This window comes from Pteropus medius, unplaced genomic scaffold (genome assembly GCF_902729225.1).
Source record: "Pteropus medius unplaced genomic scaffold, Ma_sr-lr_union100, whole genome shotgun sequence".
In the NCBI taxonomy this organism is placed as follows: domain Eukaryota; kingdom Metazoa; phylum Chordata; class Mammalia; order Chiroptera; family Pteropodidae; genus Pteropus; species Pteropus medius.
Window position 1 is genome coordinate 2,523,608 of NW_024353908.1, and position 19,276 is coordinate 2,542,883.

Genomic DNA, 19,276 nt, shown 5'->3' on the forward strand with positions numbered 1-19,276 from the left:
GCTTCTACTAAACTGGTTTTAATTATTAGAAAAAGAACTAAGAGAAGTTGCTACATTGTAAAAATAAAATTATTCCGATTTCATCACCAACCTCACAGTTTTCCAAGCATATGTACAAGACATAAGTATAATGCCAAAGTATGAAAGATAGCTTGTTCCATAACCAGGATGAATTGTGACTTATTCTCCTGTGGTAAACAATCAGTTTGCAAAATCAGTATTCCCCAGACAGCCTAAGCAGGCCTTGCTTTTCATGTGACTCATTTAAGAAAGCAGCACATCAGCAGATGTCAGGGCTTTTACTGTGCAGGGAGGAGCCTGTCTCCTTAAGGAACTGAGTGCAGGGGGCCAGCAGGGGGCGGGTCTGTTGAGAGGGTGATGCTACTTCTAAGAAAAAAAAAAAAATACACATAAGTTAATACTTGCTACTTTTTTAATTCTGGAATTCACATGTTCTGCATTTTGAAATAGAATCAGTTTTCTCTAATTATTCAGTCTAAAAATCTTCCAAGCTGAAATTTCCCCTCGTCCTTGGAACCCACAATTCTTAAGTATTTCTACACTGTCACTGAGTGTTACATTGACTATTCAGTCATTCTCATGTGTAGAAAATAATGCTTGTGCCCTAACCTCCATAATTCTGTCACAACTTTATCTTGGCTTTATAACCTGCCACATTTCCAGCTAGTTTTTGGGTTTTGTTGGGGGTTGTCTGCATTTGATTTGTGTTTGTTTGCCTGTAATAGATAGATGACCTCTTCACACAATCATAAAGACCGCTTTGCTGCCTGCTTTTCTCTTACACGTTCTAGAGACAAGATAGATATGCTAAATTAATCCTTAGACATAACCTAAACTTTTAACACACAGTGACATTTTACTATGTCAATAAATGTGATATGTGGGACAGTTACAGATCACTATACCTCGTTCTCTACCAACTGACTAAAGTTAAAAAAAAAAAAAAGTTAAACAAGCCAAATAAGAAATCCAGCAAAAAAAAAAAAAAGACCAATTAATTTCTATATAAAGAAAAAAAGAAAATGAAGTGAAATATTGTCCTCTTACTAAAACAGAACTTATTCCTAGGACTCATTCTTTACTGCAACAATGATTTAAAATAAATGAAGGAACTAATTCTCAAATAATAGGGTAAGAAGAGAGCTAACCATCTTCTGAGTTTTAACAAATAGTTACTGGACAACCACTAAGAGGCAAACCCTAAACTAGACCCTGGGGACACGGAGATAAAAGACAGAAAAGTCACTGAGAACTCAGAGGCCAGCAAATGGTGTTGACACAATATGATACATTCTGTGTATGACAGAGGGTAGCTCAGAGTGACTGCTTGGGGGGTTAGGGAAGACATCCTTTCATGGAAATCACCTGGATCGTATGACTAAGTTAGCTGGAAAAATTGGAATGGGCGCTGAATAAGTATAAAATGCTAACCTGAATTATGACTTACACATCTTCAATGTCTTAAAAATAATGTGTATTTGTTTGCTTGTCAGTGAGTGCTTTTATTTATTTATTCACTTACTACTGGTTCTTTTGCAGAATGCTCTGGCTAAAGCTACCGTGAAAGAACTTGCCACACTGTATGGTACCAAGTACACATATGGCCCAGGAGCTACAACAATCTGTGAGTCTTGGCTTCAGAACTGTGCAGAGACTGCATGCCGAAAAAGGCGAAAAATGGTTCCCAGAGCCTTTTCTTTTCTGATCATTTAAAGCATATGGCTTTTGCCTGACAGTGAATTTTTTTTTGTAAAATTTGTCATCAGTTTTCTGTTCAGAAAAAAAAAGAGAGAAATATCCCTCTCAACCCACAGAAACATTTGCTCTCTGTAAACATCTATTGAGCACCTACTACGTGTGCTAGGGAAGAAAGGAAAGATGGAGAGCAGGCAAGAGGAAAGGAGAAAGGGAAGGAAGGAGACCAGCACTGTCTCCAAAGAATTCACAGTAGGAAAGCAGGAAAAATGAACATAGCCATGTAGTGCTGGGGCAGAAGGATGCACAAGGAAAGAGCGCACCCAGGAACTAACCAACCCAGCCCACAATGTCCGGGATGACTCCCCAGAATGATGACACAGAAGCTTTATCTGGAAAGACAATTGCTTGAGGAAAGCATAAGAGGGAGTGTTTTCCTGGCTAAAAGACTGCAGTGCGAGGGCTACTTCAGGCTCAAACCAGTCCCTCTTGACAGGTCACTCAGTGTGTACAGACGAGTGACAAGAGACACACAGCAAGAGAATTAGGTTGGGGCTAGACCGTAGAGCCTTGGATGCTAGAGAGCTTAGATTTCACTGGGAAGGAACATTCTTCAGGTTCTGTTTTCAGTTTCTACCTATATTTTCCTTTGCCTTTGCATGATTTCTTTCTGCCCCAGTTCTGAAAGGACTAAAAATACAAGAGAAAAAGCCCAATCCTGTCATCAAGAGGCCTCCACTACAGATGGAGAGGCTCCAAACCTGAGGTTTTTTTTTTACAGCTTTACGTAGAATACAGTTTTCCATATTCTTGTCTTTATTAAAACTGCTCTGAATCAGATGGAATACGTTATTTTCTTGAGGGGTTCTAGCAAAAATTACCCATCTATCCATACATTGCGAACTTCTTGTATATTTTATTCAAACTATTTCAATGAGGTTTAATTTTTCATTATACTGTAAGCCTTTGGAGGGAGTCCTTTGCTTGTCCTGACATTTCCAAAGGTAAGCCTGCTGCTCAGGGGGCTGTACAATTGTCGACTGAATAAATAGATAATGAATGAATGAATGAATGAATGAAAAAATGAACAAACAAGTAGATGAATAAATGAATACATTATAACTGTTATTGAATGAATAACTGAATGAATATCCAGTCCGTGCCAGAACATATGCGAGACCCTGAGGAAACAGAAATGAAGGTACAGCCCTGCCCTCTAGTTGCTCCAGTTTCATCATTCTGCAGTTTCAGCAGGTTTGGAGTCCTCTCCTCTCACCAATCACCATGTAGCTTTCCTTATTTTCCTGGGAGACACATTTTTTTTTCTCAGAAATTTTATATATATATTTAACAAATTGCATACTAGATAGCAAAGTTTACCATAGCATACAAGCACACTGAGAAGTTTATATATTACAAATTACCTACTTCCTAGTGTATTAAACACATCGTTCCCACAAAGTAGGCTTAGAGATAAGATTGGACTAATTTTTTTAAAATAGCCGCCCATATCTTTTGTGATCCAGTTTACTGGCAAACTGGCCTACCTATATTATTTTGCACAGTGCAGCATCTACAATTATAAAAGGAAGTTGACATTTTAAAAAGTTTCCTCCCAGATGTAAAGATTTCTTTCTGCTGTTTGCACATTTCAGATCCTGCTGCCGGAGGCTCTGACGACTGGGCTTATGACCAAGGAATTAAATATTCCTTCACCTTTGAACTCCGGGATAAAGGCAGATACGGCTTTGCCCTTCCTGAATCCCAGATCCAGCCAACCTGTGAGGAGACGATGCTGGCGATCAAACACATTGTCAGCTATGTCCTGGAACACCTGTACTAGTCAAGAATGCTGAGAGCCTTATTTCTAAATGCTCACACTTCATTTCTTTTCTATCTCGAATTCTAAGTTTTGTTTGCCTCGATGTTGCTAGATCCCAATCCTTCTTTTAAGCTTCTGGGTCTATTAAATTACTTGGATCTTTTAATATTTGTCCTAATAAACATGAATCATTATAATTGGAAAACTTGAGAGATTGCCTACTTCTTTGAGAAAAAAAATGATGTGAACGAATGACTAAACAAGCTGTGCACAGGTAAAGATGCAGGTGAGCAATATAAAAGCTAAAGTCCTTGGGGGATTGGCCAACACTCTGGCAGAGTACAGAAGTGCACGAGTTACAATGCCGGGCTTGCGAAGATAAGAAATATGAGGAGAAATTTAAGATTGCAAAATGCAGTATAGGTGAAAAACCCCACCTTGGTTTAGCTTTCATTTCAGCTCATTCAAGTTATTTTATGAGCGGTCTACTCCACGCTTAGCAATTGAGGACAGAGCAATGGGAAAGAAAGATAATGGTTCCGCCCTTAGTGGTGATTATACAGGCAGACATGAAACAAAGAATTAGCCATTTAACCTATTATTTAATAATTTGTGATTTAATTTACATTAAACAAGTGTTGGACAAACTACCTAAAAAAAACATATAAAAAGTCTACCCACCTGATGTGGGAAAGAAGGCTCTTTCAGGAAGTGCTGAAATCTGAAGAATAGGTCACAATTAGCTGGACAAAGGGAGCACCCCTTCTAGGCCCTGTGACTATTCAGAACCTGAAAGAAGAGAGTTAGAGAGGGCAGAACTTAGAGACTTGGGGAGAGAAGAGCACTTGTAGGGGCTAAGGAGAGAGGTGGGGAGAGCTTAGAAGTCAGAGCTTAGAAATCATGTCAGGAATTTGGAACATTGGTCTAGGAACAATGAAAAGCCATTAAAGACATTAAGTTGTAAATGACATGATCAGTTTTTAAAACATCAACAATGCTAAGGTATGGAAAGCAGATTGGAAGTAAACCAAGAGGATGCCCGGAGCCCTGGCTGTACCAAAATCACTCCATGACTTGAGGCTTTCCAGAATTAGAACTGAACATGCTAATGTTGGAGAGCATAGTGCAAAGTTCAAATTTTAAAATATAATATGTATTTAGTTATAATTTGGGGGCATTTCTCATTTTAAAATCATAGAACAAAGTGTTAGTTCATCGTTTACTATGTGGATTCAAGGAAAATATGATTCCATATTTAGGATAATATGTTGAAATATCTATAACAGTGTTCTACTCAAAGAATTCTAAAAAAAAAATCTATTGTGTGTCCACCACCAAAAGAGCACACAATAGAGTATACGGATATCTTATTATAATGTTGTAAACCTAAAATTTATATAATGTTATTAACCAACATTACCTCAATAAAAAAAAATTAAATGATAGTATGTGACAGAAAATAATACAAAAAGAATCCTATGAAGTAACAACCGTTTGTTTGGAAGTTGTCAAGCCACAGAATGATTAATTGCATTAATTGTCCGCTAGATGGTAGCAGTGCAGCTGCTACAATTTATCAAGCAATCATTTCCTAAATAATTTAGTAATACATTATTTAAACAGGAAGAGAGAAAGAGGCATCCTTAATTGCAAAAAAAGAAATTCCCATAAATTCTTAAGCAGGACTGATGGCAATTTAAAAATAGATGTAATTTAGCTAAATTATCTTTCCCCCATTCTACTTAAGTTATACATCCATACTGTGAATCAGAGGGCTAACTCTACAGTAGTTACCTGAGTGGTTTTCTTGCTGGAGGTATATTATTCAATACATAGATAGTTCCACAGGAATTCCTCTGCATCTAGCACTCTATCTAAGGGGTCCCGTGGCCCTAAGTTCAGAAGTCATGTGAGTAAATAATAAAGAACTCTCCGAAGTCCCTAAATTGAGTGCTTTAAAATAAAAATCAGAAATATGTATGGGCTTTGTCTAAAATTACAAGAAATTTTTAAGAAGAAGATTAAAGATTAGGGAAGCAAATACACAAACATTCTCATTTAACATCCCGTGTAACATCTTGCCTCAAAGACCTTTTTGCTATATCTCTTGCCAACCGAAACTTAACAATTAACTGGCTAGGAGTGTTCCTTGCCTAAGCTGAACCAAGGGGGGAAAAAAACAGAAAGAGGAGTCCACCTTAGTCCTTCCCAGTGCAATAGTGCCATCCATATCCCTCTTGTCGGGCTGACCAGAGATTGCCGAGGGCCCTGCCCAATCTTGCACACCAGCTGTGAGGGCACCACTCATCCTCCCTTCTTTAACTTTCTCCCAGCCTGAGAGCCCGGGACAGGCTCTGGGCCCTTCCTTCAGTTCCATGTTCTCATCTCCCCAAAGGAGCAACTAACCAGCAGCTCAGGAACAGCCCTCTGAATTTTTCCTTTCTCCAATGGTTTGGCTATGAAATAGCAAAATTGGTTTTCTGGTCCAGATTCTGGAAATTCTACATACCTAGAATCAAATCCCATGTGTTCATCTGCTTTGGCCAGCTATCCTGTACGAATTGGTCAGTGAACTTCAGGCCTAGAAGGAAGAGAAGGAAGAACTATGACTGTTAAGGAGGTTATTTGGGTGCCAAATGGGGTTTTGATGAGCCTCTCAGGTCATCTCATTTGAGCAGGTCGTCACTTCCCTTTAGCCACGTCTGACACTGCCTGAATCACACACCCAGATCTTTGTCCAGAAATGCCACCTTTGCTGCAACTAATGAAGACAAGTTTTCTGCAGCATTCTACAAGGCAGTTTTGTTTCAATGTTAAGAAACCTACAAGAGATTCACGTCAGATTAAAAGACACACGCAAACTAAAAGGGGATGGAAAAACATATTGCCTTGACGGACCTAGCAGGTATTGTGCTGAATGAAATGGGTCAGATAGAGAAAGACAAATACCATGTGATTTCATATACATATCGAATCTAAAGAACAAAATCAACAACAACAGCAAAAAAAAAAAAGGCAAAGGGATTAAGAGGTACAAGTGGATAGTTGCAGAACAGACATGGAGATGTAGAGTGTAGCATGGGGAAGATGGTTAATAATGTCATAATAAATATGAAAGGGGGAAGAAGGGTACTAGATTTAGTGGGGTGATCGCTCTGTGAGTTATGCGGATCTCTGATCACTATGCTACACAACAGAAACTGGTATATTATTGTATGCCAACTATAATTGAAAAAAACTCATTGAATTGTACAATGTAAAAACAAGCAATTAATTGTCTATTATATTTCTATTAAGACAGGAAAAAAAAAAAAGAATCCAGTATCCACGACTAAGGGTACAAATTTTTCTTTCAATGTATTCTTTATGGACTGTCTAAAGATATTCCAGAAGTTTATTGAATTTGACTTTAAGATAGAGAATTAGTTGAAAGATTCTAGTAAATCACAAGAAAACTTCTGCTTTCATTTTCTAGAATATTTTTTGTAATGATGTCTGAAAAAACTATGCAGAAAAGCATAGTTTTAAAAAATAAAGTGATGTTTTAAACCATGGCTAGACATACACTATTGAAAAATCCTAGGAATACAAAAATCCAGAAAGATGGAAAATTACTGCCATGTGAAGCATTCAAGTTTAAATCTCTTTTTAAAGAGATTAATTTAACCTATGGGATATATCGTTTTATATAGTCAATCCTAAAATGATATGATGTCCCAACAACTATTTATCCTACTCCATACATATGCCAAGACCTTTTATAAATCTTGATGCAGTAATATAAAGTTGTACTGAATTATGCTTGCCAAGAAATCATACCCATTCTGAGAAAAAACTCCAGTATATTCTTGAAATCCATCTATTGTACAGTTCTTCAGGGCCTAAACAGATAGGGGAAGAGTGAGAGGTCTTTAAAGCATCACATGTTTATGTTCTATTCCAGAAGTAGGGAACTGGCAATATGCAACAGATATTAAGAAGTCAAATATTTATTTATCATCAGAGTATTATCCTGAGAGATACCAGGATCTTTCATTTACTTGGATCCCAAAATAAAATAGAAGTGTCCTTGCTACTTGACCTAAAAACAAAGACATAGAAGCCTTCTGTACACAGCTTTAAAACTAGTCACACTGAAAAAGGCTTTAAGAAAATATATCAGAAAGTTAGAATTAAGGCTGATTTCTATTTTCTCCTCCCAAATTTTCTGTATTTTACTAAATTATTTTTGATGAGCATTTTTACTTTTAGAATCAGAAAATAAAACTCCAAAAAGCAAAGCTACTACATAAAAAAAAATTTTTTGAAGTAGTCTACGAATACAGAGATTTTTCACCCCTAAATGCCACAGCCACCATTTTAATTTACCACATGATATATGCTGATATTTATCAGTTATGAAGTCTGACGGTTGGTCAACTGTAAGTCTGTTTACAGAACCTGATGATTTTATCAACTGTCTAGAGGATATGGGTATGCCTTTTTATTACCTATCATCCACCAAGTCCCTTATATATGCTATCTCATTTAGCACTCACAGCCACTCTTTAAAGTCAGATTTGTGTCCCCATTTTACAGATGAGCAAACCAAGGCCCAGAATGACTAGGCAGCCTGCTCAAGGTGAAGTCCAGTGTTTGGAAACCGCTCTGAGGTTACATCCAAGTCCAAAGTCAAGGTCTTTCTTTTCCTCTGTACCCCGGCCAAACATGCCCTAAGAAGCAATGAAACAAGAATTTGTTTTGGAAGTTTCTAGTGCTGATAAGTTTGTCTAATGTCAAAAACGTGAAGCCATTTATAAAACCCTCCTCTTCCTTACATGCAGACTGGGGCAAAGGGACCTTTGGGGGCATTCAAAAAAAGTCATATATCGCACACCTATCAGATAGAAATTAATGAAGCTATTGTTGCTACTTATAATTTATAATCTCCCCCAAAATATCATTTTGATAATAAAAATATGCATCCATGACTCTGAGAAGTTTCATATGTGACCACCTATACATTTGTCAATGTGAAGAGGTAGTTTTTAAAAGGAAATTCTAATAAGTTATCTGATTAGATAAATTCACTCACTCTGTTAGATTACCTATGATTCTAGGTAAAGGTGCCTTCTCTCAAATAATCCATAATAAATTGAGTCGTGTTCAATATTACAGACACCCCACACACACGAGACTGTTTTAAATGGCCTATAAATGACTTTTATTAATTCAGCTTTCCAAGAGCATTTATTGGGCATCCAGACCCTGAAGAAAGCAGCTAATGTTATCTTGCCCTATATGAGTTCTCAAGCTGCTTTGGGAATAGGGGCTACCTCTGAGGATGGAGGGAGAAGAGAAAAGGAGCAGGCATGTGGGTGCTTTAGCTTTTTCTGTAATGTTTACTTCTTTACAAAGCGAGGTAAAGAGCAAATATGGCAAACGTATAACCATCATAAAATCCAGATGATGAACACATCAATTTTTTCCAGGTTATTTATCGTATTTTTGTATATTCGAAATGTTTTATAATTTACATGTTTTTAATTCAGCAATTTACAATGTAGATTCAAAAATATATTTTATGTTGTTAAGGAGCACCCACCAAGGTTCTGTGGCCAGATACCCAAATTCATTTCAGGTTCCAAGTGTAAATTTAAACTGGTTCCTTCCATCATTCAATTCAAGCATATGGTAGAGTAGTATTTTGGAACCAGGAACTGGGTTCAAATCCCAGCTCTGTGGACATACTAGCTCTGCTAACTTGGACAAATTATTTGCTAAAAAAGAAATTTGCCTCCCACCCCATCTGTAAAATGGGTATTCCCTTTCGTAAAAGGTATACAATTAGCATGGCGTTCAGTGTTAGTGTTGCCACCCCAACTACCTCTTACTCTCCAACTAGGAAACATGGGCTGGGGCAGGGATGGGGGGCGGGACATTTCATCCACCAGAACCCTAAGAGGAAATCAGCTGTTCCTTCAGATAAACGCTGAGGCATAAAACTGGCAGAGGGTCTGGAGGCAGGCAAAGAAGAACCATGCGGTTCATCCGCCCATAGGTTTGATTGTTACCACCCTTGCGATTGCTCCTGTCCACTTTGACAGGTAACTCTTATCACCCTGTGTTCCAGTCTCTGTGTGAGAAGATTAAAGAATGCTTCTTTACAGCTCACATTTTTCATCCTTTGCTTTCTTAAAGAGAGAAGGTGCTTCACGTGAAGCCCCAGGATGAAAAACAAGCAAACATCATAAAGGACTTAGCCAAAACCAATAAGGTAAATCATTTTTACCTTTTCTTTCTGTTCTCTAAAAAGCTGCTTCATTTTTATTTTATGTTTAATGCCCAAAGACATAGAAGCCTTCTCTACACAGCTTTAAGGTAAGGGGAAATGGCAGGAGCCACTTGGATAATTGAGCCAATTACCAATACTACCTTTTTGTTTTGTTTTGTTTTTCCCCAGATTACCACTTCCCTTCCACTTTCTTTCCCAAAAGCTTTGCAAACAAGAACTTTTTCTAGCTGAAACTGTGAAAGAAGGGGATGTCCTTGACAGCTTCATGAGGGCCTCATTTCCCTCCTTGCTTGTACTTTGCCTCATTTTGCTCACTCCCACCCTCATCTTCACCAGCAGCATAATTTCTGTTAATGTTATTAACTGATAACATTAAAGACCTGGCTGATAATGTCAAGATGTGACCCTTTCCAGGAACAGGGAACTCTTATTTAAAGTTAGATCAATCTTTTAAAATCTAACATGTTAACGTAATCATTTTATCATTTATTCAGCTGCTCCCATGCAAAAGGTGCACCATGCCAGCCACCTTACGCACATCATTTCAAACTCTCCAACAGATTTTCAATGTTAGTGTCATAATTTAACATGCTTAAAACAGAAGAATTGAAGTTCAAAGACAATAAATTAAATGATCAAGATTACACATCAGATTTAAACCCAGGACCAAATTTGGGATTTATCCTAGTCACACACACCCTTATCTCCACATCATGTCAATCAAAAGTTGCACCTACTTTAATTCCCAAATGTTTTTCAAATCCATATTTTTCTCTCCATTCCCCTGCTACTGTCAAGTTCATGTTGGCTCTACCTCTTACTGGAACAATTTCAATAGCCAGTCCCTCCTCTAGTATTCAGGGTTCTAGTCCTCTCTCCCACAAAGCCAGTCCATGGGGCAACCTGATTGCTATCTCTAAAACTTGTTGATTACATTCCTCCCTTAAAAGTTTTTATGAGATGTAGCCAAGTATGGAAAGAGTACGGTCTTCAGAGGTTCCAATCGCAGTTCTGTAGCCTTACACAGGTTACTTAACTTCTCTGGGTCTCAATTTCCTTCTCCATCAAATGGGATAATAATCATATTTACTTGCTAAGGTTGTTATAAAGACTAAGTGAGCTAATATTTAGGTGCTCAGAAGTGGGCCTGGCCATAATAAGCACTGGAGAAGCATTTTCTATTGGTATTAGTGGAGTATTCAAAGTCCTTCGTGATCTGCCAGACTGCCAGCCTCAGCAACCTCTTCCTCTCCCACCCCCTTTCTTACCCTTCAAACTCCATGAGCACCAAGACTCACCCACTTTGGCCCTACACACCTTTTCTCAGGAGGAATGTATTTCCTTCCTTACTTGGCTAACTTTCATTCTTTAATGAAAATGCTCAGACAGTGTCTCCTACAGAAATCTTCTCTGCCCATCACCTCTCATGACCCAGTCTGGATTGCTTTTTGTGCTCCTGGAGTACATTATGCTTCTCCCCAGCACTGGAAATGCATACATAGCTGTCTTTCACACTAGGCTTCTTGCTTCTCATAAATCCTTCATTAGCCTCTATAATGGTGGCATCCGGCTCTGTGCCTGCTGTTTAATAAATGTTCATGAAAGTTCACTGAGTCCTAAACTCTTGCTCCACATTACCCTGTTAGAATAGAGAAACTACTATTATGATTAGATGGCCCTGGCTAACTCACCTTTAAATCACACTCCATCTCTCATATGTCCAATTCAGCTGTAGCTTTGTGATCAAAATAAACCAATAAATATTAGTTAGTTCATAGCTGATTCATAATGATTGACCTAGAGGTAGAGTGGGATTGAACTTCGAAACAGCCACGTAGACTTAGACAAACCCACAAGCTTGGTGTGATGAGTGGAAATTCAGCATTTCCTTCACATTTCCCAGGTTGGAGAATTGTATTTCATTGGGTTTCATAATTGAGTGCAGTTTTGAAGAACAAGAATTGCAATTTTCTCAAAATTATCTTAACCTAAATGCTATCCTTCTGGGCCCATTTACCAAATTTCTGAAATTCTCAGCGAGAGGAAGAGAAAAAGAAGGGAGTCAGCAATTATTAAATGTCTGCATATCCCAGACCTCATAGCTATTTCACAATCTTCACAACACTCCCAATGGAGCCCTGTTAGCCTCATATTTTAGAGGAGCAAACTGAAACTCAAAGAGTTTTAGGAACTTTCCCAAGGACGTTGCTATAAAAATGAGAGGGCTGAAGATTACACCTTCTGTTGGATGCAAACCTTCCAGGAATTCCAGCGTTTACAGGGACATTTGGTTTTGAGGGCTGGATTGGGAAGCGGGGTAAGGAGCCATATATTTAATCTATAATTCCGATTAGAGACAGATGCTGTGGTTAAATCAATTATGAAACAACCTCAATCAATACCAAGACCATAGAAGCAAACAGATTAACCAAAAGCTGATCATATTTTTTTGTATTTACAGATACTATGCTCCTGTAAAAGTGATCAGTACAGATGATTTCTTTCCCACTCATTAATATTGAACAGTTCTTAAATATATTTGCAAAAATCTCATAAGCTTATTAAGAAAAGGGACCATACCTTAGTCACACTGAATCCAAATTCCTTACATGATGTATGACACATAGTCATTTCTTAATAAATGTATGTCGAGTGAGCAAACAGCTGTGACTAACATTGACCTCATCTCCACAGCTTGACTTTCTGGTATCCAGATGCCACTCATCATGTAGCTGCTAACATGACAGTGGATTTCCAAGTTAGTGAAAAGAAATTCCAGTTCATCCAGTCTGCCTTGGATCAAAATAAAATACACTATGAGTAAGTCCTATTATTCAGTCTTAAAATGTGTTAGATACTCAAAGTTTGGGGAGTCTTAAAATTGAAAGGGAAGTACTATTTTTTAACTGGGAAAAAAATGATTTCCAAACAGATTACTGAGGCCTGCTTATAGAGGTGTTGAAATCACACTTGGCTACTCAGACTCCATCTTATGTTTGCTCTGATCTGCAAGAATGACAATTATCTACATCTGCCATCTCCAAAACCAGCCCCTAGTGAGGACAGAGTGCACATGAGCAGGCAAGAATGGTTTAGCCATGTTCATCACGACCCTAGCAGATTATCAGGCACTACCGGTGACTACCAGCATAACATTTTTGTATTTGAATTCTCCTGATACATAAAAGGAGACCCAAATAACAGTTCTCATCTTTAAGTCAGAGATGAGGGTATGTAAAATATATACTAAATAAATAAATCTTTATGAAAAAAATTCTTCCTCAGAGAAAGCAAAAGCAATGCAATAGAGTAAGACTTAAATCCAAGAGGAGAGAATTTTTTAATGGCCAAAGATGCCAAAATAAGTCACCGTGGTGCCACAGAGAAATAAGGAGAAATTAGAATGTATTGAGCACCAGCCATGGCTCATGCACAGTCTGGGCCCTGGAGCAGTGAACAAGAAGGGAGCCCAACAATGACTATTACAAATCAACACAATACAAATGTGTTTTTATATTGTCAAACATTTAGCGATTTTATGTACTAAGGGATGCTATTTTAACTCTCCCAGTCCTCGTCATCCCAGGACTCCTTTTCATTGAGATCCTCACCACTCAAAACACTGCCAAGCACTAGTTCTTTCTTTCTGACTTGCTATTTCATGTCCCTGCTCCCTAACTTAGTGCTGTAGCTCAAAAGGCCTTCTTCCCGCTGAGACAAAGATTCTATAATACATTGCAGAGCAGGATTTACTGCTACTTATCATGAGTTGGTTATATTTATAATATTGCTACAATATCCTTAATAAATATAAACCCTATTGAAATTAAGGAAACACATACATAAAACAAGTAAATAAACAAACAAAAAAACTCTTGTTCATGGCTTAATGGCTTAAAAAGTAGCAGGCCGTTGTTGATCTGTCTTTGTTTTTGCTGTTGTTTGAAAAGGGATGTGAAACAAATGTAGAAGTTAATAAATGGGGAAAATGTATTCAAAATTAATTTGCATCAGCATTTAACTCTTTTAAAGCAATAAACCTTCAAGACTGCAGAAACTAGTAGTACATTGTAGACTCTCTGCTTATATTAAGGTTCAGATGACATCTTGATTCCTCCATCTAAAAGACATTGCCCCTCCACCCTATGGACCCCCTGGTGACTGTGTCTCTCAATTCACTTCACAGCCAGGTTTCTCAAATGTGTGCCTTGATTTTTACACTTTTCATTCTACTTCATTAATATACACCTGACCTGGATTGTTGTGATCAACTAATTCTTACAAAGTATTCAGTCCAAGCTAAAATAAATTCTAGCTAGCCAATTTTGTATAGTTTGGTTTGAACAGCAGGGTAAAAATGAAGTATTACGTTTTCCTTAATATCCTGGTAATGTAAACAAAAAGCTAGTTGCTTGACATGAGTATGGATAATGGAACAAATCGCTGTGACAGAAGACACCTAGGCAGGTGGCTGACATCCTCTCATTTTATCAAATAGTTTACATCAGCCCTCTCCTCTGGGTCCTCTACAAGCCTCTCCCAGCCTGAAACAATTCTGACTCAAACAGAGGTCTAAATCCAGACCCTCAAAAATAGTGTGTTTTTCACTTCGCCTTAAGCCAAGATATTTCCTTGCTATCTACATCAAAAATCAAAGTGTTAAACTAACTATAAAAATTAGTTTGATCTAATTAGGACATGATTTCTAGAAATTGGTCCAAATTAGCCACAGTTGTGGGAAAGCCACATAATTAGATAGGTACCTTCCTCAGAAATATAAATATGTAAAATGATCTGTACAGACAAGAACTATTTAAAATCTTGTCTCTAAGTACTAATTATATAGATAATTTTATTTGCATATTAATTATATGTGTTACTTGGTGTCAGTCAGTAACAGAAGAGGGTTCTAAGAACAGAAACATCTGGTTGGACCCAGGCACCAGTCTGAATAAAACCACATTAAGAGGCTGGTTTGACACAATGATTTACTTAGACACCCTTCATTAGACAGTGCATATAAACCACTATTTAGTTTAAAGCATCTGTGTGTGATGTTTTTTTAATTTTCAGAAAATTAAATTACTAAGACAGATTTGATTTTAAAGTAGCATATTTGCTCCCTTTTTATTTGTACTGTTACAAAATCATAAAAGGCCAAATCCAAAAAACAAATAATATGTATATACTAACCAACCTGAACAGACTGGCAAATAAATGTCTAAAAGAAAGCACATCCATCGAACTGAGCCTAAAAGGGCAGACATCATATTTAGATTCAGCAGCTAAAAACCCTGGTGTTTTTACTAATTTTTTTTGTATTTTAGATACATTTTAGAATATCTTTTCTTTGGTCAAAATATAAAATTAGAAAACAAAGAGTTAATGAAAGGTAATTCAGAATACCACTATTAACATAAAATTCAAATGATAATTAATTAACTGGAATCTTATTAAGATCCACATAAGATTATGTGGTAAATGCAAAAAAGATCTATACCAAACTGGTACAGCAATCATCAATACTTCATATTAATGCCTAATTGCCTAATAATGTTCAGTTAGACACAAATTCATATTCCAAATAAATACATTCCTATAAAATAAGTATTTCAATCAAATAAATCATTCTGTCTCATTCCACTCATTTTCTTTCTGCTCTACACTTTTATATATTACTTGCCCAAGAGTAAAACAGGTATGTTGATACTTGCTAAAAATGTTGAAGAGAGGTTAGTCTTAGTGGAAAGTAGAGGGAGTGGTAGGTAAGAATGTGGATTCTGGAGTGAGGTTGTCTGGGTCCAGTGCCACTTAAATTGTGCATTAGGTATTTAACATTGGTGATTTATTTAACTTCTAACTCATTTTCTTCATCTTTAAAATAATGTTTCATAGGGTTTTCATGAAAATTGACTAGGATCATAAAATCACTCTTTGCCTGTTTCCTTTACTTCCATTAAATCTAGGGAAGAAAACCACTTATACGTGTTTACACAATTGCATACGCACGTGCACACAGAGACACACACACACACACTGTGCAACAGGAGATAATTAGAAGCTATCACCAAATGCCCCCTTTCCCTCCTAGTAAATAAACTGGAGCCTGAAAGTTTATTATCCAACACTGAGGTATGGCTCAAATGTTGGGAAATCCACGTCAGTAAGTGCTGGGTTTGATACATGGTAACCCATTTAGGGAGTTATGGGGAACCTGAAATCATGCTTTTTAAGTAGTCTATATCCTGCCAGAATGTGGGCATGGGGGAGGGAGGCAGTCCAGAACAGTTTATAAGGCACCATAACAATGACTCTGCCTCCCTGAAATATCCTTCCCCACTGCGCTTTACACACACACACACACACACACACACACACACACAAAGTTTTTTCACATACATATATACCTATGGTAAAGTTTAGTTTATAAATTAAGCACCATAAGAGATTAATAATAACTATAATAAAATTGAACAATTATAACAATATACTATAATAAAAGTTATGTGAATGTAGTCTCAAAATATCTTATTATTTTGTACTCGCCTTTCTTCCTGTGATAATGTGAAATGATGAAGTGAAGTACTCAGAACAGCATGAAATTTGAAACTTACAAATTGTTTATTTCTGGAATTTTCTGTTTAATATTTTTGGACCATGGTTGACTGCAAGTAACTGAAACCGTGGAGAGAAAAACTTTGGAAAGAAAGACTACTCTACACTAGCCCACAGTTCTCCATTCCTTTGTTTTTCTCTAAAAGCAGCAGCAGGAGGGCACCCTGAAATTGTCAAAATGGGATTGATCTTATCTCTCTTCGGAATTTTTCATCTGCTCCTTGACATTAAGACACAGGTTTCTAGAAGAGCTGGTCATCTGGGCAAATTTAGCCCAAGCCTCAGTAGACTACGAAAACTATAATTCTGATGGCAATATCCAGGGATTTCACTCCTTGTGTGCAGGAATTGTTGTGTAATGGTTCACAACGCAAGGTCAGACATTTCTAGGTTCCAATCCCAACTTCTGTATTTTATCAGTTGTGAGAAGTTTGGAAAGGAACCTAACCTCTGTACAAACGGGGGTGATAACAGTACCCAAATAATAGTGTTGAAGTGAAGATTAAAAGATAAAATGTAAATACCAGCCTGAGCAGAGTGCCTGACACATAAGAAAGACTGGATAAGCATTATCATTTATATTATTAAATCCTCGGTAATAATTATTTATCCTTTCACCAACATTTAGAAATATTTTTAATAAATTAAGCAAATATTAGCGTGCTAAAGTTATATCTGAGAGAAAGTAATTTGGTTTAACTGCCTAAACCTGCCTAGTGAAAGGGCTCATGAAAATAACATCTGGCTCTAGTACTTAATTTTCAGCCTTAGGCCTAATTTCTAGTCCCTATCAGCAACAAGCTGGCACCATTCTGATGTCCTCATGCAGCTGCATTTGTGGAAAGGTCGTATTTTAGCTCACATGATTTTCTTTTGCTGCTGTTATCACAAGAGCTAAATTGATATGTTTAAGTCTAAAAATATTCTATGATACAAGCTTCCTGTGATTAATACTTTCTTGTGTTAGAAATCAACCTTTGGGACCATAAAATTTCTTTTTTGCCTGGTTCCTCTATTTCTATTAATGCCCTTTTTAGAGCTTGAAACAATTAATTATGTCTGTAGTGACCACCCAAAATATAATTCTCAACCTTCTCAGGCTTCAGCTGAGTTTTAGCGCAACATGTCCTACCCGATTCCAAAATGGTTGTCATAATTTCTTTTCCTCAGAAATCCCAGATTCATCATAAGTCAAAAGCCAAGCAAACAGTGAGTTGCATATAATGTACATAATAATGTGCTTGTCAGTGCTGTTAATGGGAATCAATATTCATGAGCAGTATTTGGTCTCATGTGCTAAATAAACTCTAATTAGGAGTATACCTCATTTATGTTCTGCCTCCAAACTCAGATCAGCAAGAAAAAACCAACAAGTGGAGTGGGTGCTGCAGTGTCACAGTTCAGTATCACAAGAAATTGAAGAAATCAGAGTCAAAAAAGTACATACCAAGAAAGCGTCATTTAAAGGCACGTTAAAACTGTGTCAGTTTGGGGACTCATCTTTATTATTACACTGAAATTAACTGAGTGCCTATGGCATGCCAAGTACATCTCATATTTCACTTAATTTCATCTTCAGCACAATCCTGCCTGGCATGTTCGGTACAATTGCGAAAGTGAATAAACTGAGAATCAAAAAGATAATTAACCTGCCCAAGATCACCATAAGTATTAAGTAGTTGAGCTAGGGTTGAAACCCAAGAATGTCTGACCACAGAGCCTCTTCCCACTAGATTCCTGATTTCTTATTTGACAGGATTTATGGAAGTGAAAGAGTGCATGATACTGTCTGTAATGACTAGAATAAATGTTTAAAAATAGATAGCATTTTCCTACATAGGACTCATTTCTAATAGAAGGAAAATTCATATGTGTTTCATCAACAAAAGTAGGGTACTGTCTTTTTTTATATGATGTTAATGGAAAGTAAGATAATTTAAATAAATTGTTCAGAGAAATACAACTTTAAAAAGCCTTTTACTTTAAATATTTCACAGAAATATTTATCTATCCTGAAAAAGAGTACACTGAATATAGTTTACTTTTGTTGAGCGATTATCATTATCAACACAAATTTTCATTACTATAAAGGAATGATATCCTTAAGGACCATTTTAGTTCCTAAAATATGTTGGGTCATTTGGACTTACATCTGACCCCTGTGTTTCCTAAGTCCTCTATCTAGATAGTTTTACTTTGTTTTTTGTTTTTGTTTTTTGCTGTCAGCTATTACCTATGGATAGTATGCTTCCTTCTTAAGTCATTTTCCTTTTGTCCAATGCATTTCTCCAAGGTTAAACAAACTTTTTATAACTGTATCTAAAATTAGATAAACAAGTCTTTTTGTGAGAGTGTTTGTGAATCTCCTGTGGCTGCAACATAATATTTAACATATTAAGGAATCTAATAATAAATTTTAATGCAACCATACATCAATGGACAATAATAATAATAATTTGATCTTATAAACACTGGTATGTTAATCTCAAAATGGAAATCAATATTATACTTCATAGTGAAAGACAGATTTTCTTGTTAAAACCAGAAAAAAAATGGAATACCCTCTTTCACCCCTTTTATTTCCATTGTTCAGAGAAGTTAGCCAATGCAATGAAGAAAAAAAAAAGAAATATTAGAAAAAAGTAGAAAGTATAATTTTTGCAGAATAACTACATAGAAAACCTTAAAGACATAATTAAAAAAAAATCTTAGAAGTAAAAGGATAATTTTTATACTAATACAGTGCCTAATAAATAAGTATAAGTTTTTAAATATACAAATAATAAGTTTTTAAATATACAAATAATAACCAGTGATATTGTTTAGTGGGAAAAGAGCCATTCACAAGA

General features: G+C 36.6%; 2 protein-coding genes across 2 annotated transcripts in view; both read left to right on the forward strand.

The window, feature by feature from the left end:
- CPB1 (carboxypeptidase B1) overlaps nucleotides 1-3,743 on the forward strand; it is a 30,888-nt gene extending 27,145 nt beyond the window's left edge. Inside the window, exons 10-11 of the mRNA XM_039851741.1 lie at nucleotides 1,561-1,645; nucleotides 3,372-3,743. Coding sequence (XP_039707675.1) covers nucleotides 1,561-1,645; nucleotides 3,372-3,559 — 273 coding nt within the window. The 3' untranslated portion in view covers nucleotides 3,560-3,743. The remainder of the gene's footprint in view (nucleotides 1-1,560; nucleotides 1,646-3,371) is intronic.
- A 2,666-nt stretch (nucleotides 3,744-6,409) lies between these two features.
- Nucleotides 6,410-19,276, forward strand: part of CPA3 (carboxypeptidase A3) — a 28,517-nt gene continuing 15,650 nt past the window's right edge. The window contains 5 exon segments of the mRNA XM_039851705.1: nucleotides 6,410-6,443; nucleotides 8,754-8,887; nucleotides 9,530-9,624; nucleotides 9,719-9,820; nucleotides 12,507-12,632. Coding sequence (XP_039707639.1) covers nucleotides 6,410-6,443; nucleotides 8,754-8,887; nucleotides 9,530-9,624; nucleotides 9,719-9,820; nucleotides 12,507-12,632 — 491 coding nt within the window.